The following is a 24,680-nucleotide window of genomic DNA, read 5'->3' on the forward strand; positions in this document are numbered from 1 at the left end:
CCCGCAGACTGACAGGAGCACTGCAAATCATGATTTGCATCCCTTATTCCCAGGGCTTTCAGACTTCCGGTGTCTAGAGCGCTCTGCGGGAATCTGCGAGTTCTGCGCGCGTCTCCGCGCGTCCGAGTCAGCGCGGTGTCTCGGGTCGGCAGCAAGGGATCGACATGTCGTCCCCGCAGGCCCCGGAGGATGATCAGGGCGGCGGCGATCCCCCCGGGGGCCTCCGCAGCGTCCTGGTCACCAGCGTGCTCAGCCTAGAGCCGCTGGACGAAGATCTCTTCAGGTAGCCTGCCACATCTGGCCTGCATCCCGCATTGGGACACAGGCTCCTGATCTCGACTGCCGCTACCCTGTAGCCTTCTGCTCATAGTCCCCTGGAAGAGGGTGGGCACTGCGCGGGATGCAGGCTCTGCCGCCGTTCGGAGAGAACTTGTTCGTGACAGAGCTGCGGTCGCTGCCCGGCTTACTTCCTCGCCACGCCGGGTCTGCGCAGCCCCACCCCTAGGAGGCCCAGGCTGTCTGGGCAAATAAAGTGGCGACCTGAGATATCCTTCTCAGCACCTTCCTGTGTCTCTGGGAACCAGCCTAAAGAGGGCTGCGATTAATCCAAGGGCACACAGCTAATCAGGTTTAAAATTTATCCTCAGCTCCTTTCATACTCACTATTCCTTTACTCTTACATACCCCATCCCCATCACTACTTGTTGAGGTGTGATAGCTCCGTACTCAATCAGGCCTGAGCCATTTTCATTTCCCATGCCACTTAAATTCTTGATTGCAGCTGGAGATTTAACAGTTTGCGCCTCCAAGGCTTCTACTGCCTTATTGGGAGCTATTTTGGGTGTTAACTTCTCTTCCTTCTACTTAAGGAATCACAGATAACTTCCTAGAGGGCTATTTACAAGGCATTATATAAAAATGCTAAGCTTGGGTTGGGTCTTGGAAAGCCAGAGACCCAAACCCTTTACTAGGTTCATGTACTCGGCCATCCCTTTTCACCTCTGGGCTCTCAGTTTTCTCATCTGCACACTGAAGGGGTTAAACTTGAAGTCTGAGGGCCCTTTGAGCTCTAAATCTAGTTCTTGGGTGTCAAAGTTGAGGGGTGTAAGTGGCAGGCCTTGATACAGTCCACCCTAGCTCTTGGGGTTCATCTTAATCCACTCAAGGCCTTGAGAGGCTTCTGCCTTACCCTGGTATGGGCAGTGGAAGAAATACTAGACTGGGGGGTCCCAAAGACCTAGATACTGTTAAGGATTAGCAATATTTAAGCTGTGTGTCCTTGCTAAAGTCACCTTCCCTCTCTGATTCCTGTTCTCTTAGTATAAAATATGGGGGTTGGTTCCTTAAACCAAAGTCCATAGAAAGCTTATGCAATCCCAAAAGCCTTGAAGATGTATGCTGTAGTGTAGAATGATGTAAGAATACTTGTCTGGGGAAAGGGACCAGGGCTTTCACCAGATTCTCAAAAGGATCCCAAACTCCAATAAAGTTAAGAGATCTGCACTAGAAGCTCATTAATTGTTGTAGGATTCCACCCAACCTAGAAGTCTTCCCTGCTTTCCGTTTCTCCCCACAGAGGAAGGCATTACTGGATACCTACAACCAAGCGGCTGTTTGGGGGTCAGATCATGGGACAGGCCCTGGTGGCTGCAGCCAAGTCTGTGAGTGAAGACGTTCAAGTGCACTCCCTGCACTGCTATTTTGTAGGGGCAGGTAAGCCACCCCCTCCCTGCCCCCAACCCAGCCCTGGTGGCCCAGCAGCCACTTCTTCCTGGCCTTGGGGGGCTGACTTAGGAGAGAGAGGAAGCAGTGGGGGAGGGAGAGAGTTAGTTGATCTCCACCCACCCGGGAGCCTGGAGAGGAACAAAGCCTGGGTGGGACCAAGAAGAGCCTTAGACCTGACACCTAGGTGCTTGTTATCTGGCCCCGAAAGACACAACACTGGCTTAACTGCTCCTCATGGGTCTTTTGTTCTTCATTCTTTACACACCTTCTTGTGCCAAATACTTTGCTGGAATCCTCACAGCAGTACTGGAACCTTTGCTAGGAGTTCGGAGGTAGGCAACTTGGATTGAAGAAGGGAGAGCACCAGCCTGGGAATCAAGAGACAATGGGTCTAGTTTTAGTACTAATTGGCCATGCCACCTTGAGCGAGGTTACTCCCCTCCCTGAGGCTTGGTTTGTTCATCACATCTGAAAAATGGAGGAGGGTGGTAGGACTAGGTGTTTTATCGAGAAGATCTCTACAGTTGCTTGCAGCTTAAAGGAGCAAGAGAGTAATCTTTTAGAACCCATGCTCTCTTTTGAGAAACAAAAATCTCACTTGCTTTCCCTCCCTTCCCCTCACTCCTAAGGCAGATGTCCCCAATTTTAAGAGTCATTGTTTTCTTTTAATTTTATTTTTGTTTAAAATATTACAGATGTCCCTTTTTCTCCCCAATGACCCATTCCACCCTGTCCCATCCGTCTCCCCAGTCCCTCTCCCCACCATTGTCCATGTCCTTGGGTTGTGCATATATGTCTTCTTCATAGTCCCATCAGCTGAGAACATATGGAACTTAACAATATGCGATTCATATTATGAAAACAATAGTGGGGTTTTCCCCTTCATTTTACAAATATAAAATAGTTATAGTAGTAAATATATATACTTTTTCATAGTACATCCTCATGCCCACTCCCCATCCTTTTATTTCTGTACTCTCCCTGACAGTCATTGCTATGAAGTATTTGAATACTTACCCTACATTCTTACATTTAGGCCAATTGGGAGCAAAAGTGTCCTCTATTTCTTCAATTTGGTTGCAAACTCCAAAAGTGCTGGCCTTTTGATATTGTAATCCTTCTAGCATAGTGAGATAATTTTGTGTTTTGTTTTGTTTTGTTTTGTTTTGAGGGGGTGGGGGCATTACTTTGTTGGTTTTTTTTTTTTTTTAATATATTTTTATTTCGGGGGAGGAAGGGAGAAAGAGAGAGAGATAGAAAAATCAGTGATAAGAGAGAGCCATTGGTCGTTTGCCTCCTGCATGCCCCTTGCTGGGGATCTAGCCCACAACCCGGGCATGTGCTGTTACCAGGAATCAAACTGGGACCTCCTGGATCATACATAGGTCGATGCTCAACTGCTGAGCCACGCTGGCCACCGGCTGGGCTTGTCGGTTTCTTCATTCTAAAAGAATTCTGAGTCTTTGCAGCTAATGTATCTAGAGCAGAACCTGGCACGTTGCTGGTTTTCCATAAATAACATTATTTTTTGATGATGAGCTTATGGGAACAATTAAAATTTGCATGATACAGAACACAGCGAAATATGTTATCTTGTTTAGTCCTCAAAGTAAACACAAGGGGTGGGGATTCCTGCCATCATTCTCTAAGGAAACTGGGACTCAGGGAGGTTAGGTAACCAGCTCTTGAAGTGCTTAGGGTGGCAGAGCGAAGATTTGAACCTGAATTTGTGTGACTCCAAGCTCCACACTCTTCCCTCCTGTGATTTTCTGTTTTACTCTTGGGAGATAATTCCAAACCATGGGAGAGCTGCCAGGGTGTCCATCCCAGGTTCTGGGGGAAGGATCATCTTCTTTGGAAATTCTCCATCCAGGGACAGCATGAAATGAACCATGCCCATGTTAGTGTTTCAAAATAATCATCAATTTGTTATGTCTTCAGTACAGCTTAACATAATTGGGAGCTATTTTAGGACTATTACAATAGAAGTCAAGGGGAGGAGGCTAGTAGTAAAGGGGATTTGGGGGAATGATTATGTGAAAAACAAAACAAAACAAGGCTAAGGCATATTGTTGCAGTTTTATACAAAAGTTTAGTTCTGAGCTTCCTGGCACTAGGGTAGAAAGGGAAGCTCTCTTACTACTGTTAACCTAAAAATAAAAAGGCCTTTCAAAGTAAGAGGCAACAAGCATTTCTTTGAGATCAAAAGAAAAGCTATTCCAGAAGTACTGATTGAGGCAGAAGCCCAAATAGTGTTCCAATTAGGAGACAAAGGCAAGGGGAATTGATAAGAAAGGGAAGGGGAACAGTTATATCAATAGAAGGAAGGCATTCCTATTGGTGCAGGTAACATAGTAATGTTAATTCTAAACGTTTTTAATTTTCTGTCCAGTAGTCCTCAGTCTGGTAGTCATCATCTCTGCTTTCTTGTTATATTTGCAAACAGTTTATTGGGGCACGAGATTGCTTTAGGCCAAGTCCAAAGGTTATTTTGCCCTGTTTCAACATTCCAGAGCTTTGGGACATATGAAGTGCAAGGTAGTTCCCCTGGGATGGCAGCTCCAGCCTCATTTTAAAGCATCTCCATTTTTATTTTTACTTTTTGACACCAATTTGTAATGTGACCCTCTCCTGGGTACATTAAATATTATAACCAATGATGATGTTCCAATGATGTGTGTGTGTGTGTGTGTGTGTGTGTGTGTATATGATGTTAATCCTCACCCAAGTATATATTTTTTTCATTGATTTACAGAGAAAATGGAAGTGAGGGGGGAGGAAGGAGGGAGAGAGAGAGAGACAGACAGACAGACAGACATCAACTGGTTGCCTCCTGCACCCATTCTGACTTGGGCCAGGGATCGAACCCACAACCCTTGGGTCTGTGGGCTGATGCTCTAACTACTGAGCCAAACCAGCCAGGGCTCCAATGATATTTTTAATTAAAAGATGCTGGGGAGGGGTGTTGGTCCTTGGCCATTTATCGTATCAATTCTTTTTCTAAAAGCCCAGGTTAGAATGTTAGTTTTGTTTGTGTTTTTGTTTTGTTAAAAGTATTTCTCTAGAGAAGTAGAAGGATGTAGTATGGAAGTCACTGATGTGGTATAGGTTGAGAGCTTGGAGAATCTAGAGTAGGAGTCAGCAAACATTCTGGGCCAGATAGTAAATATTTTAGGTTATGCCAGCAAAAGCAACAATAGATAGGTATACACAAATGGGCTTGGCTGTATTCCAGAAAATGTTACTTATGGCATCAGTTTCTTCATCCATACAATGGGAATAAGACCCACTCTGCATAGTGATTGTGAGACCAACCTGAGAAAAGATACCTTAGTATCTAATGCTGCCTGGAAGCCAGCACTCACTCCATAGTCATTAGCTCCCTTCCTTCAATATACTACTCCAGAGCCTACCAGCTCTGTTCCAGCAAAAATTTCCAAGAATAGGTCTGGAACTCATTCATACTGAAAGGTAAATCACTCACTAGTAACTAAAAGTACTGCATTAGCTCAAGGATTGGATGAAAGCTATTTATTATTTTTATTTTTATTGTAAGTTCATTGGTAGGGGAGTGAGAATTCCTTTCTAGCCCTGAAATTAGACTGCGCATGTAGCTATCTCCTGTGTCAGGACTCTTGGGAAACCCTTCTCAAAGGCCTTTGACCGTGAGGTGTCCCCATTCTGATAGCAGGGCCCCTTTGGCAATGCCAGATATCAGACCACTGGCAAACCAGCTGCGCTTCAGAGCTCCACAGTGATGCTTATTACTGTTGAATGAGCCCGTGGTACCTGGTTGGCTCCCCATTTGAGTTGGGGTGGAAGAAGCAGCTCTTCTCTAGACCTGCTTCTTTCAAGATGTCTAGTTGCCTAGTTGTCAGGACTGTCCAAGGTCAGGGTTCTCCAAGGTTGGCCTGGCTCAGTGAGACAGTAGAGGACTTCAGGGACTCCAGGGAGACTCTCTCCCCCTAAAAGCCCCCCTGATCTGCTGTTTGAGAGCTGATAGTGAAGGCCTGAAGAAGGGCCAAGTGACTGCCATTTGCATCAAGGATGTAGTAACTGACTGACAGCAGGCTTTTCCTGAGAGAGAATGGATATTCAAACAGACAATGGCCAGACCATATGTAAAAATAGAATTCGGATCCACAATTCGGTATCAACAAGCACAGGAAGCAAACCTACTGTCTATATGTCAGGTTTGTAGGAAGTCAGACCACCATTTCTAGCAACCAGCTCAGGAAGCCAAACCACAGTGACTGTCATATCAGCCCCAAACAGCCAGGACTTCATTAATAACTGACAGTTTCCCTAATTTTTTTTTTTTAATCCTCACCAGAGAATATTTTTTTTCATTGCTTTTCAGAGAGAGCGGAAGGAGGGGAGAGAAAGAGAGAAGAGAGAGAAACATCAATGTGAGAGAGAGAGAGAGAGAGAAACATCAATGTGAGAGAGACACATTGATTGATTGCCTCCTGCACTCACCCTGACCAGGGCCAGGGATCAAGCCTGCAACCAAGGTACATGCCCTTGGCTGGAATTGAACCCTGGACGCTTCAGTCCACGGTCCAACGCTCTATCCACTGAGCCAAACCAGCTAGGGCCAGTTTCCCTAATTTTTGCCTATCCTTCCAACTTAGGACCAACTGCAGAAAGCCAGTCATGCACCCCTAACCAATCGCATAGGTGCCCTGCTGCTACTTAGCCTGCCTACAGTTTCCCCGTGCCAACAGCCTCCAATCAGGGGATACCGTTTTTCATAAGAAAGCTTTCTCACTCCTCTGCCTGTTTGAGTCTCTGCCAAACATAAGTGATGGTGGCTGACTCCTTTACGATACTAAACTCTGAATAAATAGCCTTTGCTTGTTCAAGGAAGAAGGGAAGGAAAGGAAAAGAAGAAAAATAACAAAAAAGTAAACAGGCAGAAGGCCAGATTTGCTGACCCTGATGTAGAAAAATGGTACTGGACTCATGACAAGATCCCAGTCACAGATGGAACAAGACAAAAGCTGGGAGTGTTTATTATATTTAACAAACACTTATAGAGCACTTACTGTGTGCCAGATATTATTCTAACCACTTTACAGTTATGAACTCACTCATTAAAATCCTGAGAGGTATGAGCACTATGATGATCCTCATTTTGTAGATGGGTAAACTACTCAGTAGTTAAGTAACTTTCCCAAGTCACAGCTAATGAGCTGGTATTTGAATGAGGGAATCTGTGAATGTCCCTTCTATTCTGTGCTGTTGAGAAAGAAGAGTTCCACTTGCACTGGGAGCATCTCCATGACAGGGCTTGGTGTTCTATCAGTATCTGCAGTACATGGGCCTTAGCCTGCCTCAGTAGCTGCCAAGCAGAAAAGGAATGGAGAACGAGTAGCAGAGGTACCTGTCCAGCCATTGTGATGGCAGGGCCTGTGGGGCTCACTTGGGCTCACCGTGTCCCTTGTGCCCCCTGCAGGAGACCCGAAGGTGCCAGTTTTGTACCAGGTAGAGCGGACGCGAACAGGGGCAAGCTTCTCGGTGCGTTCTGTGAAGGCTGTGCAGCATGGCAGGCCCATCTTCATCTGTCAGGCCTCCTTCCAGCAGGCCCAGCCCAGCCCCATACAGCACCAGTTCTCCATGCCCACTGTCCCCCCACCGGAAGAGCTGCTTGACTACGAGACCCTCATTGACCAGTATTTAAGGTGAGATACCTGGAGGCTCCAGGACAATGTTCAGACTGCAGTTGCCTCCCGTTCATGGGTCATGGAATCCTTTAATGCAGGGGTGGGGAACGTCCAGCTCAAGAGCCGTATAATGGCCCGTGAAATCATTTGGTCTGGCCCTGCCAAGGCAACTGCAGGTGGGATGCGAAATTCAAATAAATCTAGGAGCCTTTTTCATAGCTAATTTTTAAGTTGATGATTTTGTATCGCCCTCGAACTACTTTATAAATATCCAAATGGCCATTAGCAGAAAAAAGGTTCCCCACCCTTGCTTTAGTGCATCTTGACCGTTTAAAAATATAGACTAGAAAAGAAGGTACTGGAGTGTACTGTATGTAGTAAGTAAGGATAAGAATCCTTTTGTAATAGTTTAGTTTCAGTTGTGTGTGTGGGCATGTATAAGTGTACTGGGTCATGATGTAAAATGCAGGGCTTATGATTCAGCCAGTGCAGGTACAGTATAGTTTTACTGGTTGTTAAAATATCAAAATAATTCTATAACTACTTGGTAAATACCTCCCCAGTCCCTGAGTGACAGCCCTCCACCCTTCAAGGTCACATGATCCAGCCGTCTAAGAGTTAATGCCTGGCAGGGTGAAGGTTCCTGCTGCCTTTGCCTTAGCGTGTGTTAAATATTTGAAATGTCACCTGGTAAAACATATTTCTTACTTGGATCACAGTTGATAAAGTTGGGAAAATGCTGCGGCAAGGGAAAGAGCTCTGGGCTCCAACACAGGACAGACACATGGATTTTGGCCAGGGCTGTCCTCTATTAGTACCCATTTGCTCTGTGACTTTGCCCAGTTCCCCAGCCTCTCAGAACCCTGCTTCATCTAAAAAATGTTTGTTTCTGCCGTGCCCTACTTCACAGCTGTATCGGAGGAGAATGTCTTTGTCTTGTGCTGCATGCTGGGGAGGCAGCAAGGTGTGATGGGGCAGATGGGGGTTTGAACCTGGGAGAAGTCTAGGTTCAAATCTAGACTCTGTCTCTGCTAGCTGTGCAAGTTTGGGCAAGTTGCTTTCCCACTCTGAGGCTGTGCCCTCACAGTTGCAACATGGTGTTAATCATAATTCCTACCTTATAAGGCTGCTGTGAGGATTAAATGAGGTAAGAAATAATAAGGCACTTAGTGAGTGTAGCAAATTGTAGTTATACACTGTTGACTGAGAGGAATAAGCTCGGAGCCTGGTTTGTGGTCCGAGCTCAAAAATGTTTGCTGAAATGAAAGGAGGACATTGTTCTTAAAGGTCCCTAAATCTAGAGCTGTGCTGTCCAATAAGGAAGCCACTAGCCACATAGGATTAAATTAACCATCATTAGATAGAATAATAGTTCTGTTCCTCAGTCACACTAACCACATTTCAAGCACTCACTAGCTACATGTGGCTAGTGGTCCCACAGTGGTCAGTGCAGACACAGAACATTCCATCAACCCTAAAGGTCCTTTGGACAGTGCTTGAGATAGGGATGCAAACAGAAATCCCAGTGCGCAGTAGGGGTGGTTGTTACGGTGGTGAAGGGGCTTCCCTGGAAATGGGCTCTTCTCCCAGGGGACACAGTGTTCCCAATTGCTTAGGGTTAGGTAACTCAGCCTGGTTCCTGAGTGTTTGGAATAGTGAAGCGGTTAAGAATGTGAACCATAGAGCCAGGCTGCCTGGGTCCAAACCCTGCCTTTACTTCCTGAGTGAGCTTCTTGGATTCTGTGCTTATTTCATGTATCACTGGGGAGCGACACTGCAGCTGTCTCACAGGGTTGTGAGGAATGGGTCAATGTGGGTGAAATGCTTAGAACGGTGCGTATTGGAGGTGCTCCTCACGGCTATGATGTGTTGGCCCAAATGCATCATCTCATCTTCTCCACAATGTTTATTATCAGGTAGGTTACTGTCATTATCCACATTTTGCAGATGGGAAAATAGGCTGAGAGATTACTAACTTGAACAAGGCCACATGGCTCATAAGAGGCAAAGAACGGCTTCAGACACTTGATGCTCCTGCCTGCCAGAGGAGAGGGGAACTTTCAGGCTAAGTCTGCACTCCCTCTGGAGGAATGAGGGAGGTCAGAAGAAGCAGTTCAGAAGACAGGTTCCCCCCTCCCTGGGTCTCCCCCAGTCCCTCTTCCCTTTATTTTCAGGGACCCTAACCTCCAAGAGAAGTACCGAGTGGGCCTGAACCGAATTGCTGCCCAGGATGTGCCCATTGAGATCAAGCTGGTAAATCCACCCACCCTGAACCAGCTGCAGAACATGGTGCCCAAACAGATGTTCTGGGTGCGAGCGCGGGGCCATATTGGTAAGAGGACCCCCTGAGCTGAAAGAAAACATTCTCCAGGGGTCTAGGCCTGCACCTCATTTGCCCTGTGTGGCCTTGGACGTGTTACTTCCCCTCTCTGGGTCTGTTTCCTCATCCCCGTGATGGGGAAGTTGGCTCAGCTTCTCCCCAGGGCCCTACCAGGCCTTTGCATGGGGAGAATAGGAGGTGACTGTAATCCTAACATAGGCCCTTTCTGGGGAAGGCAGGCACCTTGTTGAGATTCTTCTCCAGGTCCACTGCTAACCATAAGGTGTCTGTGTGGGAGATTTGGGGAGTGAAGGCTCCATCCCCGCCTCCCTCTCCCCCATCACACATACACCCTGGGCCATGTTCCCTTGTGCAGTGAACAGTCTGCATGTCTGTGCACGGCAGCCCCTTTCTCCCCCACCTCCCTGCAGGTCCTGAGCTATAAAGGCCAGAAGCTCAGGGCTGATGGGGTCGGGACCTATTTCAGGGGAGGGCGACATGAAGATGCACTGCTGTGTGGCTGCCTATATCTCGGACTATGCCTTCCTGGGCACAGCACTGCTGCCCCACCACTGGAAGCATAAGGTGCACTTCATGGTCTCCTTGGACCACTCCATGTGGTTCCACGCCCCCTTCCGAGCTGACCACTGGATGCTCTATGAGTGCGAGAGCCCCTGGGCTGGTGAGTGTGGGGCCACATGGGACAAGGGCACTTGGGGTGGCAGGGAGCCTGTGTTCTTGGGTCATGCTGTTCCCCACCTACATCCTATGAGGCACTGCACAGGTCACTTCCTCTTCTGCCCCACCAGGTTTTGGCATCCTTGTCATCAAAATGACAAGGTGAGGCTAGAGGACGGGACATGTGCTTAGCTCTTAATTTCTGTAATATGTTGGGAATATGATTCACTTTATCTCAGAGACCCCTGTTCTAGTCCTAGAACCACTTTAGATTCTCTGTATGATCCTGGGCAAGTCTCATCTCCTCCCTGAGCCTCAGTTTCTCCACTTAAGTAAATAGTTGTATTGGAGTAGTAGTATTCAAACCTGGTGGCCCATCAGACCACTACTTGGGGGAGCTTTTTCAAAATAGATTCTAAGATTCTGACTCTGCAGGTCTTGGAAGAGGTCCAGGAAACTATTTTTAAGAAGCTCCCTACGTGATTCTGCCAAATAACCTGGTTGGGGCTCAGGACACTCAACAGTTTCTAAGGGCCCCTCTACTTGGACACTCCTCATCAGAGACGTACAGAAACCCAGACTTGTTCATCAGTGTCTAGTGTCAGAGCCTTGGGTTCCTTTCCAAGAAGTACTTTTTAAATGAAGAATGCTTTGTAAAACAGGGACAAAAGTTAAGGGACTCTTTATAATCAGGGAAGAGGGACTGTCAAGTACAATAGCATCACAACACAGGATCAATAACCTTGAAGTTAGGATACTTGGGTTTGGGTTTGGCCTGATTCTTAAGGCCAAGTTCCTGAGCCTCTCTTAACTTCAGGCTCATCATCTGGAAAAGGGGACAAGCCCTGCTTCACTTGGCTGCTGTGAGGACTAAGTGAGCTGTGTACTACGTGGAAGGGAAACCACCAGCTCCCTTCATGAACACCAAACTCAGGCCCAAGGCTAGCAAGGGAGAGAAAATCTGCAGGTGGGGAGGGAGGGAGGGGTGGCCAAACCTCATGGCCCTAGGTCCTCTCTCCTGAGCCCCTTTGTCCCCTTGGGGGTGGGGGTGTTTTTTTTTCATATAATACCAGCCTGGAGGGACTGATTTGATTTATTACAAAGGGAATTGATGGGTTTCCTAACACAGGTGGCCAGAAGTGGGGTGGATCTGCTTAACCATGCTACTGACCAAGACCGTTCTCAGAACTCCCCCTCTGTGATTTTTGAGAAAGCAGAGGATATGTGAAAGTGCTTTTAAATTGTCAAGTGGGGTTCCCATGAGAGGAGTTACATGCCCCCCCATGACTGAGCACACTAGGCTCATAAAGGGGCACAGCACTCAGTGTGCCCTTGTATGGGGCAGCCCAATCTGGACTGCACCCTTTTCAAGAAGCCTGTTTGGCTGTGCTGAAGAAAGAAGGCTGTTCTTACCCTTCTCCTCGCCCACAGGTGGCTCCCGGGGGCTGGTCCGTGGGCAGCTGTGGCGTCGGGACGGGGTCCTGGCTGTATCCTGTGCCCAGGAGGGCGTGATCCGAGTGAAGCCCCAGGTCTCAAAGAGCAAGCTGTAGCCAGAGGTACCAACTTGGCCTGGGGCTTCAAGAATCTCCATTCTCCCCCCACTTCTGAGGCAGGAGTTACAGTTGAGGGCTGGGCCTTCTGTCCCTCACATCCAATAAAAAGACTGATACCACTGGAGCTGCTGGCCTTTAATTCCCTGGGCCAGAACTGCAGCCCTCCCTCCAGCCATCAACTCCAAGACTCCAGAGGCGGAGTCCCTGGCCCTTCCACCAGGCTGCTTCACTGACTTGGAGGCCCAAGGAAAGGGAAACACTGACCCTGACCTGGGGTACAGCCCCCAGCTGTGCATAAGCTGAAGAGAGTGCATCAGACTTCCTCCCTGCACCATCCCAGGCGTCCCCAACCAAAACTTTTCCTGAGCCCAGCCTAACAGAAGAACCATGTTTCCTCAGTCTGCTACAAACTCTTTGTGGTACTCCTAGGGGTTCCCAGCACCCCCTAAAGCCTCCCAACTGCTGTTCAGGTCCTCATCAATCCCCCACTGCTGCCATCCTGGGGTAGTGCCTCTCCCCAGGGTGACCTTAAGTCTAGGCAAGATTAGTCCAGTACCTCCTTGATAAGTAATTCTTTGAGACTGGGGGGTGGTGTGGGGGTCAGGCCTGCCTCCTGCAAGGCCTGGAGCCGTGCCTCTGATTGGCGTTTGTCCAGACCCAGGCGCCAGGAGAGCCGGACATGGGCCTCCAGAAAGGGTGCCAACAAAGGGTGGGGGCTCTTGTCCCCCAGCAGCTGAAGGGCCCTCTCACAGCATGCCCGAGCCTCCCCAGGGTCCTCCAGCTCCTGGTGGCACACAGCCAGCCCAGCCAGGGTCAGCAGAGGGCGATCTGGTCCCAAGGGGGTGCCCAGCTGGGCCTGCAGCTGCCAGGCATTGGCCCAGAGCGCCAGAGCCTCACGATAGAGGCCAGTGCAGGTGAGGCTCTGTGCCCTCCTCAGCTCCGGCAGCAGGAAGAAGTCCTGCAGGTCTGGGGCCTGGCGCAGCTCAGGGACTGCCTGCAGGTGGCTCAAAAACTGCTCGAAGGCCCGGCTGCGGCGGGCAATGGTCTCTGCAGTGAAATTCCGGCGCAGGCGCTTACGGGGAAAGGAGATGGCAGCCATGGGGCCCCGGAACTGCCGCTGCAGGTTTCGGTGCAACCGCTCAAAGTCTGAGTAGCGGCGAGAGATCTGGGCTGGCTGGCGATCTGGTTGCCCTGGCCCCATCACGGCGAGGGTGTAGAGCTGCAGGGAGGGTGGGGGTCAGGGCAGGTGTAAATTGTCCATGGGCCCCTTCCTTCCCCACACCCACACTTCCAGTCCTGTTTCCCCCGCTTCCCTTCACCCCTGAGACTGAGCCAGGAAGGTGGGAGCTGCTGGGGTAGCAGCTAGGGAGCCCAGTCTGTCTTACCTGAGGCTTGTCTGAAATGACCCAGGCCCAAGACAGCACAAGGAAAGAAAGACAAAGATGAGCTTCAGTGCCTGGAGCTGCTGCCTTTTTGCCCCTTCCAGAAAGTACTCCCTTCCCATTAGGGCAGTTAGCTCTTCTAACAGCCCATTTGGAAAACCAGGGGTGTGTGGAAACCCAGGCCAATTTCTTGGGCCTCTGAGCCAAACTTTAGGAGCTAACACAGAGCTCCCACATCCCTAGCCAGGTTCTTCCAATCCAGACCTGGAGGAAAGATCTTCAGACACCCAGGAATGATCACTGTGAAAAGTACACTGGGCTTGGATTCAAGCTACTCCCGCACTGTGTGACATCAGGCAAGGCAGTCCCCCTCAAGTCAGCTTTCTTCTCTAGTGAATGATGCATTGGCCCAGGTCAGTGTTTAGTCAAGTGTGGGATGTGTACAAATGTTGGTCCTGAGATATGTAGGAGGTATGTGCTGGAGTAAATAACACTGAATCAGAGGCAGGAGGTGATTCCCCCCCTAATTCTCTGTGACTCTTTCTGACTGCAAATTGAGAAGTTCTTTGGTTTTAAAATAGTGCTTCAACACTTCTCAGCTCCATTTTTAGAAAAGAACCAGAAAATGGATCTCTGGTCAGGGCCTTCAGGCAACAGCATCCAGGCAGGGTTTAATGACACTTTCCTTTTCACTGCTTTTATTTTTATGGATATTTTCTCTTTATGGCAAGTGAGGCTTTCCACATACAGTAGTGCTACAAAGTTGTCTTTTAAACTTATTTAAGAAAAAAAAGATTTATTTTAAACAGAGAATGGTAAAAGTAGCATTCAGATGGGACAAGAATTGTTAAGGTGGTACTAAAATAACCAATGTTTGGGGAAAAACACTGAATGAGATCACCATGAGACTTCCCCCAGGTCTGAGAACCCAAACATGGATTAATCTATAAGAATGTTGAGCCAGCAGGTTTAAAGGGATTAGCGAGCATTAATGTTAAAGGCATAGTAACACCAAACCCAGATGTTTCTCTCAAATTTGTTCTGTAAAACTGTCAGTATTATTAGATCAATTAGGTTTGCCTACTCTATCCTTTTCTTGAAGATTCACAGTGTACTTTAAATATTAAGGATTAAAAAGTCAAACAGTAAGGAAACTTTATTTTACTCTTCAACTCTGCATTCTCAAAACACACTGACTGCAAAATCTATTTTTTTTATTTAAAGGAACAGTTATTAACATTCCAGGAAACCTATTTTCTGTAGAACACACTTCAGGAAGAACTGGTCTATAATGACCCCTTATGTTACTCTGGCTCTTACTTTTATTTTTAAATATATTTTTAATTGACTTTTAGAGACAGAGGAAGGGAAAGGGATAGAAAGATAGAAACATCGATGAGAGAGAAACATCATGCATCAGCTGCCTCCTGCATTGTCCCCTACTGGGGATCGAACCCGCAAGCTGGGCATATGCCCTGAGCAGGAACTGAACTGGTAACCTCTTGGTTCCTCGATATACACTCAACCACTGAGCCACACCGGCCGGGCTATTTTTATTTATTTTAAATTTTTTGGCACCAAACCATTTTATATCCATAATCTCATCTGATCCTTGTAATGTCCTGCCAAGATAGGTAATAATGATAGTAGCTCCATTAACTGAGCACCTACCCTGTGCCTCGTACTGTTGCCAAGCACTTTCCATCTACTATTTCATTTCATCACAAAAGCACTGCAGGGAGAATGTCCTCACTCTGACCCGAGGAAGCAGGCTCAGAGGCTTCAAAGATGTCCCCTAAGTCACACAGCTGGGAAATAGCCCAGCTGGGACTCAAACCCAGGCTGACCTAACTCCAAAGCCTGTGTTCTAGCTTCCCCAGGAGAAGTTCAATTGGGATTTAGGGTCCCCACTGGACAAAGGAAGTGATTTGTTTCCCCAGACATCATCAACCAGTGCATACTTGACCATCCTGCTCTATCCTGTCATTCTCCTCCCAGAGTCACCTCCATTCTTCCTTTGTTCCTAGCTGCTGCTTGAGAACTGATCCATTGGGCTCCCCTTCCTGTGCATGATGCCTGGCCAGGACTTTTGCCACTTAAGACTTGATTAACAGTCAATCCCTACTCAGAAGCAGTCTGCCCATGGGTGTAGCCCTTGTTTACTAACAGAAGCAGAGAGGGGTGGAGAGGCCCAGATGTGGGACAAGGCTCCAGGCCCCCTTCATGCTGAGTCAGAAATGGAGGAGGGTGGTAAGGAGGCGGGAAGTGAGAGGCAGGGAGCCAGGTCAGGCTGGGTTTCAGGCCTGGCGGGGAGCAGGACCTGGCAGACCTCATTTTCCATGTCAGTTTCTCCTTTCCACAGAGAAGAAAACAGGGACTCCCAGGCCCTCCCCCATATTATTCTTCACCCCACCCCCTAAACGGAGCCCTGAGGACAAGATTATTCTATGCAGGATGGGTGCTGGAGAATTGATTCCCCTGGGTTGTAAGAAGGCCACAGCAGGCCCTAGATGCCAGACATTTTCAATCCAAAGCTAAGTAAAAATAGCTACTTTTTATTTTATTATACAGTTTCTCAAGCACTTCATAATGCTAGGTGCAGTGCTAAGGCCTTTCTGTGCACTGTCTCACTTAAATCCTGTCAGTTCTCTGCATTGTCCCCATTGCTCAGCTAAAACGGGGTCATTAAGGTTGCACAACTCACAAATGTCAAACAGGCGGGGTTTAAATCAAGTTCTGCATCCAAAACCTTTTTTCCTTAAAGCCACTAACCAATGCAACTTGGGTCTCAAGCCTGATCCAGATATTTTTTCCTGTGTACCTTGCATCTTGCTACATTTTGCAAAAGGCTGGGATGAGGGAGGGTGAGGTGAGTGGGGACACACACACCAGTTCTCTTATTTTCCAAACCAGGATAGGAAGCAGGTCCATAATCTTTACTCAGTCTCAGAGAAGCTATCATTTGCCTGAGGACTTGCTCAAGTTACATCCCCTTTCTGGCCTCAGTTTCACCATCTGTAAAATGGGGGCAGCCATTTATAACTACACAGCCAGCCCTCCTCCCCCAAAGGAAGTAGAAATCTTCCCTACTTTCTCTAAGCTAGACGTGTAGACTCACAGCCAGGGGTTCCTGGGCCCACACTCACCACGTACTTGGAGGGGGGGTCCTTGACCACGTTGGCACTGGTTACCTCGAAGAGCAGCCGCTGGGGTACCAGGGTGTTCCGGGACTTCTTCCAGAAATCCTGCAATTGCCGGGCCAGGAGCTGACTGCTCCGCTGCCCGTCAGGTGAGGGGTTCCGTTCTGCATGAGTACAGGACCAGTCACATCAACTGGCCTGGGCCAGGGTCGACATAAACCATGTGCCATGCCCTCAACAGGTGACATAGCTGTATCCCCATTTGTCATAAATGGAAATTGAGGGCCAGCAGACAGTAGGAGCGAAACAAATATCTCCACCCACGAAACATTCCCTAGCACATTAATTACCATTTGTATCCCAGACTCTACATTTAATGCCCCCAACAACCATGAGATGGGGGCGATTTCCCACTTTTGACACAAGAGAAAACTTGGCTCTTAGAGGTGGTGTGGCTTTCTCGAGGTCACACAGCCTAGAGGTGGCAGGGACACTTAAAGTAGTGTCTAAATTTCTGAGTTGGGCAAGATCAACTCAGAGGCCCCCACGCTCTCGGGACGCCGCTGAGGCGGAGGCCTAACCGAGTCCCCGGTTCCCGCCGCCGCCTCTGCACTCGCCTGCGTCTTCTCCCGACGCCCCGTCCGCAGGGGCCAGCGGGTCCGGGCCGGCCGCCTCGGCGTCCTCATCGTCCTCGTCGTCCTCGTCGTCCGCGCTGGTGAAGCTAAGGGTGCCGCTGAGGCGGGACGACAGGCCCTCGGCGTCGTCGTCCTCCAGCTCGGAGCTCTCCGGGAACTGCTCGGCCTCGGGGCCGCTCGCCGCCTCCCCGGGGCCCTCGCCGGCCAGGGCGTGTCGCAGCCTGTGCAGGAGCCGCGAGGCCATGGCACCCTGGGGGGCGCGCGGGACAGAGGGCCCCGGGCGGGGGCTGCAGTGCCGCCCGGGCCCCCGCGGAGGGGCGGGGCCCAGGCCCGGGGAGGGAGGGGCGCGGCGGAGCCCCGCCCCTGCCGTGGGGGTCCCGTGAGCCCGGGACACCTAGCGTCGTCCTCCCCTCACCCGCGCCGCTGGGGGCCGCGCGCTCCCCGGGGGGACCCGGGACTCTCCCCAGGACTCTTTCGCCCCCTGGCGCGTCTCTGCCTCCTGAGCCCCGCGGTGCACTCAGGGGCGCGCCGCTCCTCAGGGGTCCGGGTGCCGCCTCCGGCGGTTGACTGAAGCCGGCGGGGCTCCGCCGGGCTCCGCCGGGCCGAGCTGCTCCGAGCCGCGGTCGCTTCCTGCCGCCGCCCCGCCCCCGGCCCCGCCCGCTGCCCTGAGCCGCCCGGGAATCCCGAGCGCTGCGCTCCGGGAGAGACTGGGAATCCTGGGTAGGCCCAAGCGAGCCCAGGCCTCCGGCCGGCTCGTCCCAGTCCAGCCGCGCTCACACCCTCCGCGAGTCCTGCCACCCTTCTCGGAGACCCAGGCTGGTCCCAGGCTAGCCCCCAGTTCCCTCTCTAACTTTCCAGTCATTGTTTGGCAGCGGGAAGCCCATCTCTCCTGTGAGATAACCGAGGCCGAGAGAAGACACGTGACCTGGGTTGGACTCTGACCTTGCTGAGCCTAGGTTTTCTCAAATACAAAACAGGAACAATTAATACTAGTACTGATTTTGCAGCTCTTGTAAGAACCCTATCTAGCCCAGTGGCTGGCACAGAGCAGGGACTGACGAAATGATCAGTTGCATGATTGTTTCTGCAGTGTTAACAGTCTTACAATCTCATGTAAGCCTGACACATGGAAAGTAGGCAAATGGGGAAAACTGAGACCCAGAGACTGAGTTAGTTGCCCAAAGTCACACAGCTTGCCAAGAGCTTTGAGTGTGGGGCTTCGCAGCCCAGGTCTCTTGAGTTCCCTATCCTGTTCTTCCCTTGAAGCAAGCAGGGTGGCCTCAGCAATTCCTCTGGAGGGCTGCTTTATCACTTATCCAGAGGGCAGCAGCAGGGCGGGAAGAATTTATTATTGCTTCCTATCAGAAGACCCAGGTATCAGTCCCTAACAGGGCCGATATAGCTAGTTATACAATCAAACAAAATCAGACAGTAGTTCCTACCCATTTTGAATGGCACAGGAGAGAGGGTCTAGGGAAATAGATTTGAGTGGAAAACACACACTCTGCCCTCCCTATGTGCAGAGGGGCAGGGCTCTCCTTTCTTGAGGTTCTGTTGTGTGGTACATCTTGTTCTAGGCACTTTACATGAGGTCATATCTCACCTCACAACATCTTGGGTGAGGGGGTTGTTTATTATTAGACAATACTGTTCCATTTTCAAGATGAAGAAACTGAGGCAAATTGACTTTCCCAAAGTACACAGCTAGGAAATAGAGGAGCTGAGATTTGAGGCCCTGACTGTATAATTTAAAAGCTCTAGGTAGTCTTTATTCAGCTTACCAGCAGGGTATTGTGGCAAAAAAAGCACACTTCATTCATTCATTCATTCATTCATTCAACACTCATGCATTTGCCAAGTGTTGGCTGAATATTAACTTGTACTTGGCATATGCTTTATAGTCTGGATATAAAGCAGGTGTTCATAAAAACATGGCTTGTCAGAGCAGGAAGGTCACTCAAAAATCTGGACTAGTACTTTCATTTTCCAGATGGGTAGTCTGAGGCTCACTGAGGGGAAAGGGCTTTCCCTGGGTCATACAAACAGGGCCAGAACAAGGAGATCTCCCGATGTCCTGTATCCTCCACTACTCTTAGACTCTGTATGGATATCTTCCAACAGCCTCTGAAAGAAGGTCATCAAATTCTTGCTTGTATGCATTCAGTAACAGGAAGCTCATTACCTCCTGAGGTTGCCCATTCCTGTTATTTTCAACCATGACTCTTAAGAACTTCCTCCTGCCCGGCCGGGCGTGGCTCAGTGGTTGAGCATCGACCTAGGATCCAGGCAATCGGGGTTCAATTCCCAGTCAGGGCACATGCCCCGGTTGCGGGCTCGATCAATGACTCTCTCATCATTGATGTTTCTATCTCTGTCTCCCTCTCCTTTCCTCTCTCTGAAATCAATAAAGATATATTAAAAAAAAGAAAAAAAAATTAAAAAAAAAAAGAACTTCCTCCTTATATTGAACCAGATGCCATTCAGTTCAGTTATTCTTACAAAGAACACAATATTGAACACTTGCTAAGTGCCAAGTGCTGGGTGCTGGGGATTGCAATGGTGAACAGGAAACTATCTCTGGTCTGTGGAACTCAGAGCAGATCATGGTTATGTGGCATGCTCAGTGCTATGATTGAAGAAAACACTGGAGACCACCTTGGACTCCCTTGGCCTGGGTGTAGAGGAGGAGGGATCCTGGAGGAAGTGATGTTAAAGCTGAGAAAGATGGTAGAGAAGTAGGCAGATGGAGAAAGGGAAGATGGGAATTCCTGGCAGGAAAAAAGAGCATGTATAAAGGCCTGGAGGCTATGAAGGGTGATGCTTGGAGCTGTAGTTTATTCTGACCAGAGCAGAGCAGCATGAAAGGTGGAGAGGGAAGGGGAGTGAGATTGAAGGGGTAAGTAGAACCTTGCTTGACTGCACTGAGTTTGGACCTTACCTATTTCCCTGAGTAAATGAAAGAACAAATCAATGGACAAATGGTTGCTGAAAGTTCTTCACTCTCTGTTCCAAAAGGATCAACTGGTTCCAATGTTTGTGTCCATATTGGAATCCCCTAGGTGTTGTTTCCCCTTGGCCCTCTGCCTGGCTGAGGGAGGCCTTATTTAGCCTGGCTTCGCTCTGCTGAGCTTTCCTTAGGAATGTCTATATATAGGGGAAGAGGGCAGCCCAGTTGCCACTGTCTGTCTGCCTTCCTTGGTCTCCAGCCCCTTTCACTGGCCCCAGACTTTGCACTCAGTTGTCACAGTGCTCTTTCTGTTGACTTGGCCATTGACTATGAGTATTGCCTACCCCCCAACGCCCAACCTGGACCATATGGATTCTCAGGCAGGGCTCCCTTTGGACTTGACTTGATCTGCCCACCCGTCACTCTCCAGATGATCAGCTGAGCACCTCCAGACTTCTTCTTTTTTTTTAATGTTTTTGTTGATTTTGGAGAGAGAGGAAGGGAGAGGGAGAGAGAGAAGCATCGATGTGAGAGAGAAACATTGATTGGTTGCCTCCCATACACACCCCGACCGGGGACCAAACCCACATCCTAGGTATGTGCCCTGACCAGGAATTGAACCAGTGACCCTTTGGTGCACCGGATGACACTTAACCTACTGAGCCACACTGACCAAGCAGCCTCCAGACTTCACTGAGTTCTAGCAAGGGGCCGCCACTTACGCCATCACCTACTTAGAGAAACTTCCCCTGGTCCCCCTCCCCCCCAAAAAAAGTGAATCCCAAAAGTCCTTTCCCTGGAGAAGGTAAACTTGAGAGAAGAATCTGCTTTCAATGTTCATTTCTCCTCCAAGTGCACACTCTATTTCCTGGACCCCTGCTTACATTTGTCCTTCTGGATGGGTCCCCCAAGGACTGTCTGTCCCAACTTCCCCTCAGTCAGGATTAATAAGAATCACCAATATGACTATAGATCTTTATGATTTACAAAGCTCCCCAATAAAAAGGGAATAATAATAGTTGCTGCGTCACAGGGTGAGTACTAGATGAGGTCATGTGGTTAAAATGCTTAGCACACTGTGAGGGACATCATAGAGGTTCAATAACTGTGGCTGTCACTTTCCCCCTCCTCCTGTCCACTGCCCCTTACCATGGTTCAAAGACAGGGCATTCCACTTGCCAAGTACCAACCCTGTGTAACTGGCACAAGCTAGGTGATTTATGCCTGGGCTCTCATATGCCACAGTCTCTCTGTGAGGTTATGATGATCCCCATCTCATGGACAAGGAAACTGAAGCCCAGAGGGGCGCTGCCACCTGTTCAAGGTTACACATGGATCTTGGGTTTCAAACTTCAAGGCTTGTGTTCTCCTCATTCCACCATGTACCCTCACTTTTCTCTATTCTGATTGTCCTTACCCATCTTGGAGCAAGTGTACTTCTTATGGGGAGGTTGCTAAGGCAGTGGAGCAGGGCGGGTTCCCCTCACAAGAATCTAGGACGTCAAGGCCTGCCACCTGCTCCGAGGCTTCAATTTCTCTGCAAGGGCCCTTGGCTAAATTAGGTAATGGGCTAGGTCGCAGGGGGGTGGGGCGGGGAGACAGGACTCTGACCCCAGGATCTGATTGGCTAGGGCATCCAGTCCTAGGGAGCAAGGAGGTGGGAGGAGAGGGTGCCCCTACAAATCCCAGGGGCTGGAGCAGGCCAGAACATCTTTGGGTGGTGGAGTGCAGAGGAAGTGGCCGCAGTAGAGGAGTCCCTGTAACTAGCAACCATGGTAAGGACAAGAAGCGACTTCATCCCTTTGCTTGCTGGAGCACTTCTGGGCCTCTTTCAGGCCAGATCTGGGTGCTTTGGGGGGCAGTAACTTGGACATTTGAAGATGGAATGTGATGGTTCCTGAAACCCAGGAGGAAGCCTGGGAAGAAAGCCTTGGACTTCTCTTGGAAGGGCAGGGCTGGGGTTTGACTCTCCAGGCATTGATCCTCAAAGTGTGCCAATTTCCTGCAGATATTCTGAGACTTCCAGCAATGCTGGTCACAGAACTTGGGGGTGGGGGTCCTCAGCTTGTATCTGCCTTAGCTTGGTAGAGATGGGGACCCTGAAGGCCAGAATGAGTCACCCAGCAAACCGGTGGCAGGAATGGGCTACAAGCCTAGCCAAACCCTCCTACAGCCAATGAGAAAAGAAAGACTCTGGAAGATGGGGGGTGTGCAGAGCCTTGATCCAGCTCAGGCGCAGGACCCTAATTGCTCCAAAGTTGATGAGAAGGGGCAAAAGATGACAGACCCGAGTTAGAGAGACCTCAGCCTCCCAGAGAGGGGTTCTGATTTGGAGCTGTTATCTTCCTTTGAGACCTCCCTCCCCACTGCACTTCAAGGAGTAACTAAACCCTGGAGACCAGCTGCTGTTGCCCTCACCAGACTAAAATTAGCCTGCCCTCCTGGCATGGGCAAGAAGGAGGGAAGGAGGGTGGGGGCCAAGGAGGAGGGCCAGCAGCCAGCGAGCTTCAGAGCTCCTTGGAAACTTCAAGGCCCCCATCACGTTCTGACTGCATGACTGACTTGTACCCCAGTGACTGCATCATAAGAAAGAAGCTTAAAATGTCCCTCTCTGCAAGTTCCCTGAGGGCAGGGATGATGTGTCTGACCCTGCTTGGTGGTCCCAGTGCCTAGTGTACCGTCTGGTACTTAGCAGGTGCTCAGTAACTTGGCGTTGCATTATTTATTTGAGAACATTTATCGAGCACCTGTTAAAGTACTAGGCACTGTTAGGAGCTAGGGAAGATGGGAAAATCATGCTGGAATTGTGTCCACTCTACAAAGTCCATTCACAGCCCTGATTTCATTTCATTCCAGAAAAGCTGCTGAGAAGAGGTGAGGGGATGAGGGGACATTAAGTGACTTGCCTAAGGTTACTGGGGAGGGGGGGTCCTGATTTGACCTCGAATTGAAAAGCGAGAAGGCCTTGGGCATAATCTGTTTCCTCCCTAGCTCCCCCGAACTGGGGTTGGGGGCTGTAGGAGAAGGCAGAAGGGGTGGCTAGTTTGGAGTTGTTCTGGAGGACCAAGCGGGTTGAGGGGAACCAGGGTGAGGCAAGACTGCGCCCCTGGGCTGCGCCTTCTGCCCGCTGACTCTGTGTCTCCCGCAGACGGACCAGCAGGCCGAGGCCCGGTCCTACCTCAGCGAGGAGATGATCGCTGGTGAGTGGGGTGGGCAGGCTGGCGGGGCGGCGTGCGGGGCAGGCCTGGCGAGGGGGGTGGGTGCGAGGCCGGCGCCCAGCCAGGCTCCCTTCAGCCCTGTGCCTCCCTCGCCCCGGCAGAGTTCAAGGCCGCCTTTGACATGTTTGACGCTGACGGCGGCGGGGACATCAGCGTGAAGGAGCTGGGCACGGTGATGAGGATGCTGGGCCAAACACCCACCAAGGAGGAGCTGGACGCCATCATCGAGGAGGTGGACGAGGACGGTGAGCGGGCGGCCCGGGCGGGCGCGCGGGCGCGGGGGAGGCGGGCGGCCGGCCCCGCGCGGGCCCGGCACCCACGGCGCGCTCCCCCCAGGCAGCGGCACCATCGACTTCGAGGAGTTCTTGGTGATGATGGTGCGCCAGATGAAGGAGGACGCCAAGGGCAAGAGCGAGGAGGAGCTGGCCGAGTGCTTCCGCATCTTCGACAGGTGCGCGGGGCCCGGCCCGCAGGGCACCGGGGGCTCGGGGCTCGGGGCGGGGCGGGGGCGGCCGGCGCGGCGGGGCTCCCCGCCCCCCGCCTGCCCTGAGCCGCGCCCCGGCCTACCGCCCCCAGGAACGCCGACGGCTACATCGACGCCGAGGAGCTGGCTGAGATCTTCAGGGCCTCCGGCGAGCACGTGACGGAGGAGGAGATCGAGTCCCTGATGAAAGATGGCGACAAGAACAACGACGGCCGCATCGACTTCGACGGTGAGGGCCGCTGGGGCGCGGGGAGCGGGGGCCGCGCCGTTCGGGGGAGTCCGGGGCGGGGCGCAGCGGTCCCGGCCCCCCCGCGGGCGGGGAAGGAGCGCCGGCCGCTTTGGAGCAATTTATCACTGAACGCAGAGGCACCCCCTCCGCGGGCCTCACCGCCCCCTGACACTGCGCCCGAGGGGACCCTGACGCCTGTCGCTCTTCTCCCCGCAGAGTTCCTGAAGATGATGGAGGGCGTGCAGTAAGGAGTGGGCGCCGCCTCGGCCGAGAGCGCCCGGCCCCGGGCGTAGGGGCTCTGCCCCCCGTGTCATTCCCCACCCGAGAGCGTGGCGCGGCCCCTTCCCGGAGCCCCTTCTAGAAGGAATAAAAGCAAAGGTTGCAAAGCGCGTGGCCTGAGTGAGGGGAGGACGGCGGAGCGGGGGTCGGGGGCCGCCCGGCTGGGCCGTAGCTCACTCAGGGCGCCCTCCCGCTGGCCCGCTGGAGCGCCCTCGGGCGCGGACGGGCGGAACTGCAGCCGCGGGACGCCGAAGGTCGCGGGAGCCGAGCGCGGGGCGCGCTGCACCGCCGGAGAGCTCTGGGCCCGCCGCCCGCAGCTGGCGCTGGGCGCGGGCGGCTGGGCGGACCGCTGCCGGGAGGAAGGCCGCAGGGGTTTCGATCTGAGTCAGGACGAGCCGGTGGCGGGCGGGTGGGGTGAAGGCGG

The 24,680-nt window shown here is 51.0% G+C and overlaps 3 protein-coding genes across 4 annotated transcripts; 2 read left to right on the forward strand and 1 right to left on the reverse strand.

Annotated features, from left to right (window-relative positions):
• The first annotated feature begins 95 nt into the window (after positions 1-95).
• Positions 96-12,066, forward strand: ACOT8 (acyl-CoA thioesterase 8). 2 transcript variants are annotated; one of them, XM_016204841.2, is made up of 6 exons: positions 96-283; positions 1,577-1,713; positions 7,184-7,409; positions 9,566-9,723; positions 10,199-10,393; positions 11,821-12,066. In XM_016204841.2, the coding sequence occupies exons 1-6, from the start codon at positions 165-167 to the stop codon at positions 11,937-11,939; spliced, it is 954 nt and encodes a 317-aa protein (XP_016060327.1). In that variant the 5' UTR covers positions 96-164; the 3' UTR covers positions 11,940-12,066. The 2 variants fall into 2 exon arrangements, with proteins under 2 accessions (XP_016060327.1, XP_016060326.1); XM_016204840.2 differs by lacking the exon at positions 11,821-12,066 and having other exon boundaries at positions 10,199-11,359.
• On the reverse strand, positions 11,852-17,373 carry SNX21 (sorting nexin family member 21). The gene is made up of 3 exons (XM_016204842.2): positions 17,082-17,373; positions 16,471-16,628; positions 11,852-13,161 (listed from the first exon to the last, which is right to left on the reverse strand). The coding sequence occupies exons 1-3, from the start codon at positions 17,341-17,343 to the stop codon at positions 12,487-12,489; spliced, it is 1,095 nt and encodes a 364-aa protein (XP_016060328.2). The 5' UTR covers positions 17,344-17,373; the 3' UTR covers positions 11,852-12,486.
• Positions 17,374-21,718: 4,345 nt separating this feature from the next.
• TNNC2 (troponin C2, fast skeletal type) lies at positions 21,719-24,345 on the forward strand. Its single transcript, XM_087818530.1, has 6 exons — positions 21,719-21,821; positions 23,195-23,246; positions 23,366-23,509; positions 23,601-23,715; positions 23,841-23,977; positions 24,194-24,345. The coding sequence occupies exons 1-6, from the start codon at positions 21,819-21,821 to the stop codon at positions 24,223-24,225; spliced, it is 483 nt and encodes a 160-aa protein (XP_087674656.1). The 5' UTR covers positions 21,719-21,818; the 3' UTR covers positions 24,226-24,345.
• The last annotated feature ends 335 nt before the right edge of the window (positions 24,346-24,680 follow it).

This window comes from Miniopterus natalensis, chromosome 7, assembly GCF_054644295.1.
Source record: "Miniopterus natalensis isolate mMinNat1 chromosome 7, mMinNat1.hap1, whole genome shotgun sequence".
NCBI lineage: Eukaryota > Metazoa > Chordata > Mammalia > Chiroptera > Miniopteridae > Miniopterus > Miniopterus natalensis.

Excerpts from the sequence above, each read along its gene's own strand:
- ACOT8 (XM_016204840.2), top strand. The coding sequence starts at position 165 with ATGTCGTCCCCGCAGGCCCCGGAGGATGATCAGGGCGGCGGCGATCCC. Across the intron at positions 284-1,576 it reads CTGGACGAAGATCTCTTCAG|AGGAAGGCATTACTGGATAC; the intron begins GTAGCCTGCCAC and ends TTCTCCCCACAG. Across the intron at positions 9,724-10,198 it reads GCGAGCGCGGGGCCATATTG|GGGAGGGCGACATGAAGATG; the intron begins GTAAGAGGACCC and ends GACCTATTTCAG.
- SNX21 (XM_016204842.2), bottom strand. The coding sequence starts at position 17,343 with ATGGCCTCGCGGCTCCTGCACAGGCTGCGACACGCCCTGGCCGGCGAG. Across the intron at positions 16,629-17,081 it reads GGCGTCGGGAGAAGACGCAG|AACGGAACCCCTCACCTGAC; the intron begins GCGAGTGCAGAG and ends GTACTCATGCAG. Across the intron at positions 13,162-16,470 it reads ACCCCCCCTCCAAGTACGTG|CTCTACACCCTCGCCGTGAT; the intron begins GTGAGTGTGGGC and ends CCCTCCCTGCAG.
- TNNC2 (XM_087818530.1), top strand. Across the intron at positions 23,247-23,365 it reads CAGCGAGGAGATGATCGCTG|AGTTCAAGGCCGCCTTTGAC; the intron begins GTGAGTGGGGTG and ends TCGCCCCGGCAG. Across the intron at positions 23,510-23,600 it reads CGAGGAGGTGGACGAGGACG|GCAGCGGCACCATCGACTTC; the intron begins GTGAGCGGGCGG and ends CGCTCCCCCCAG.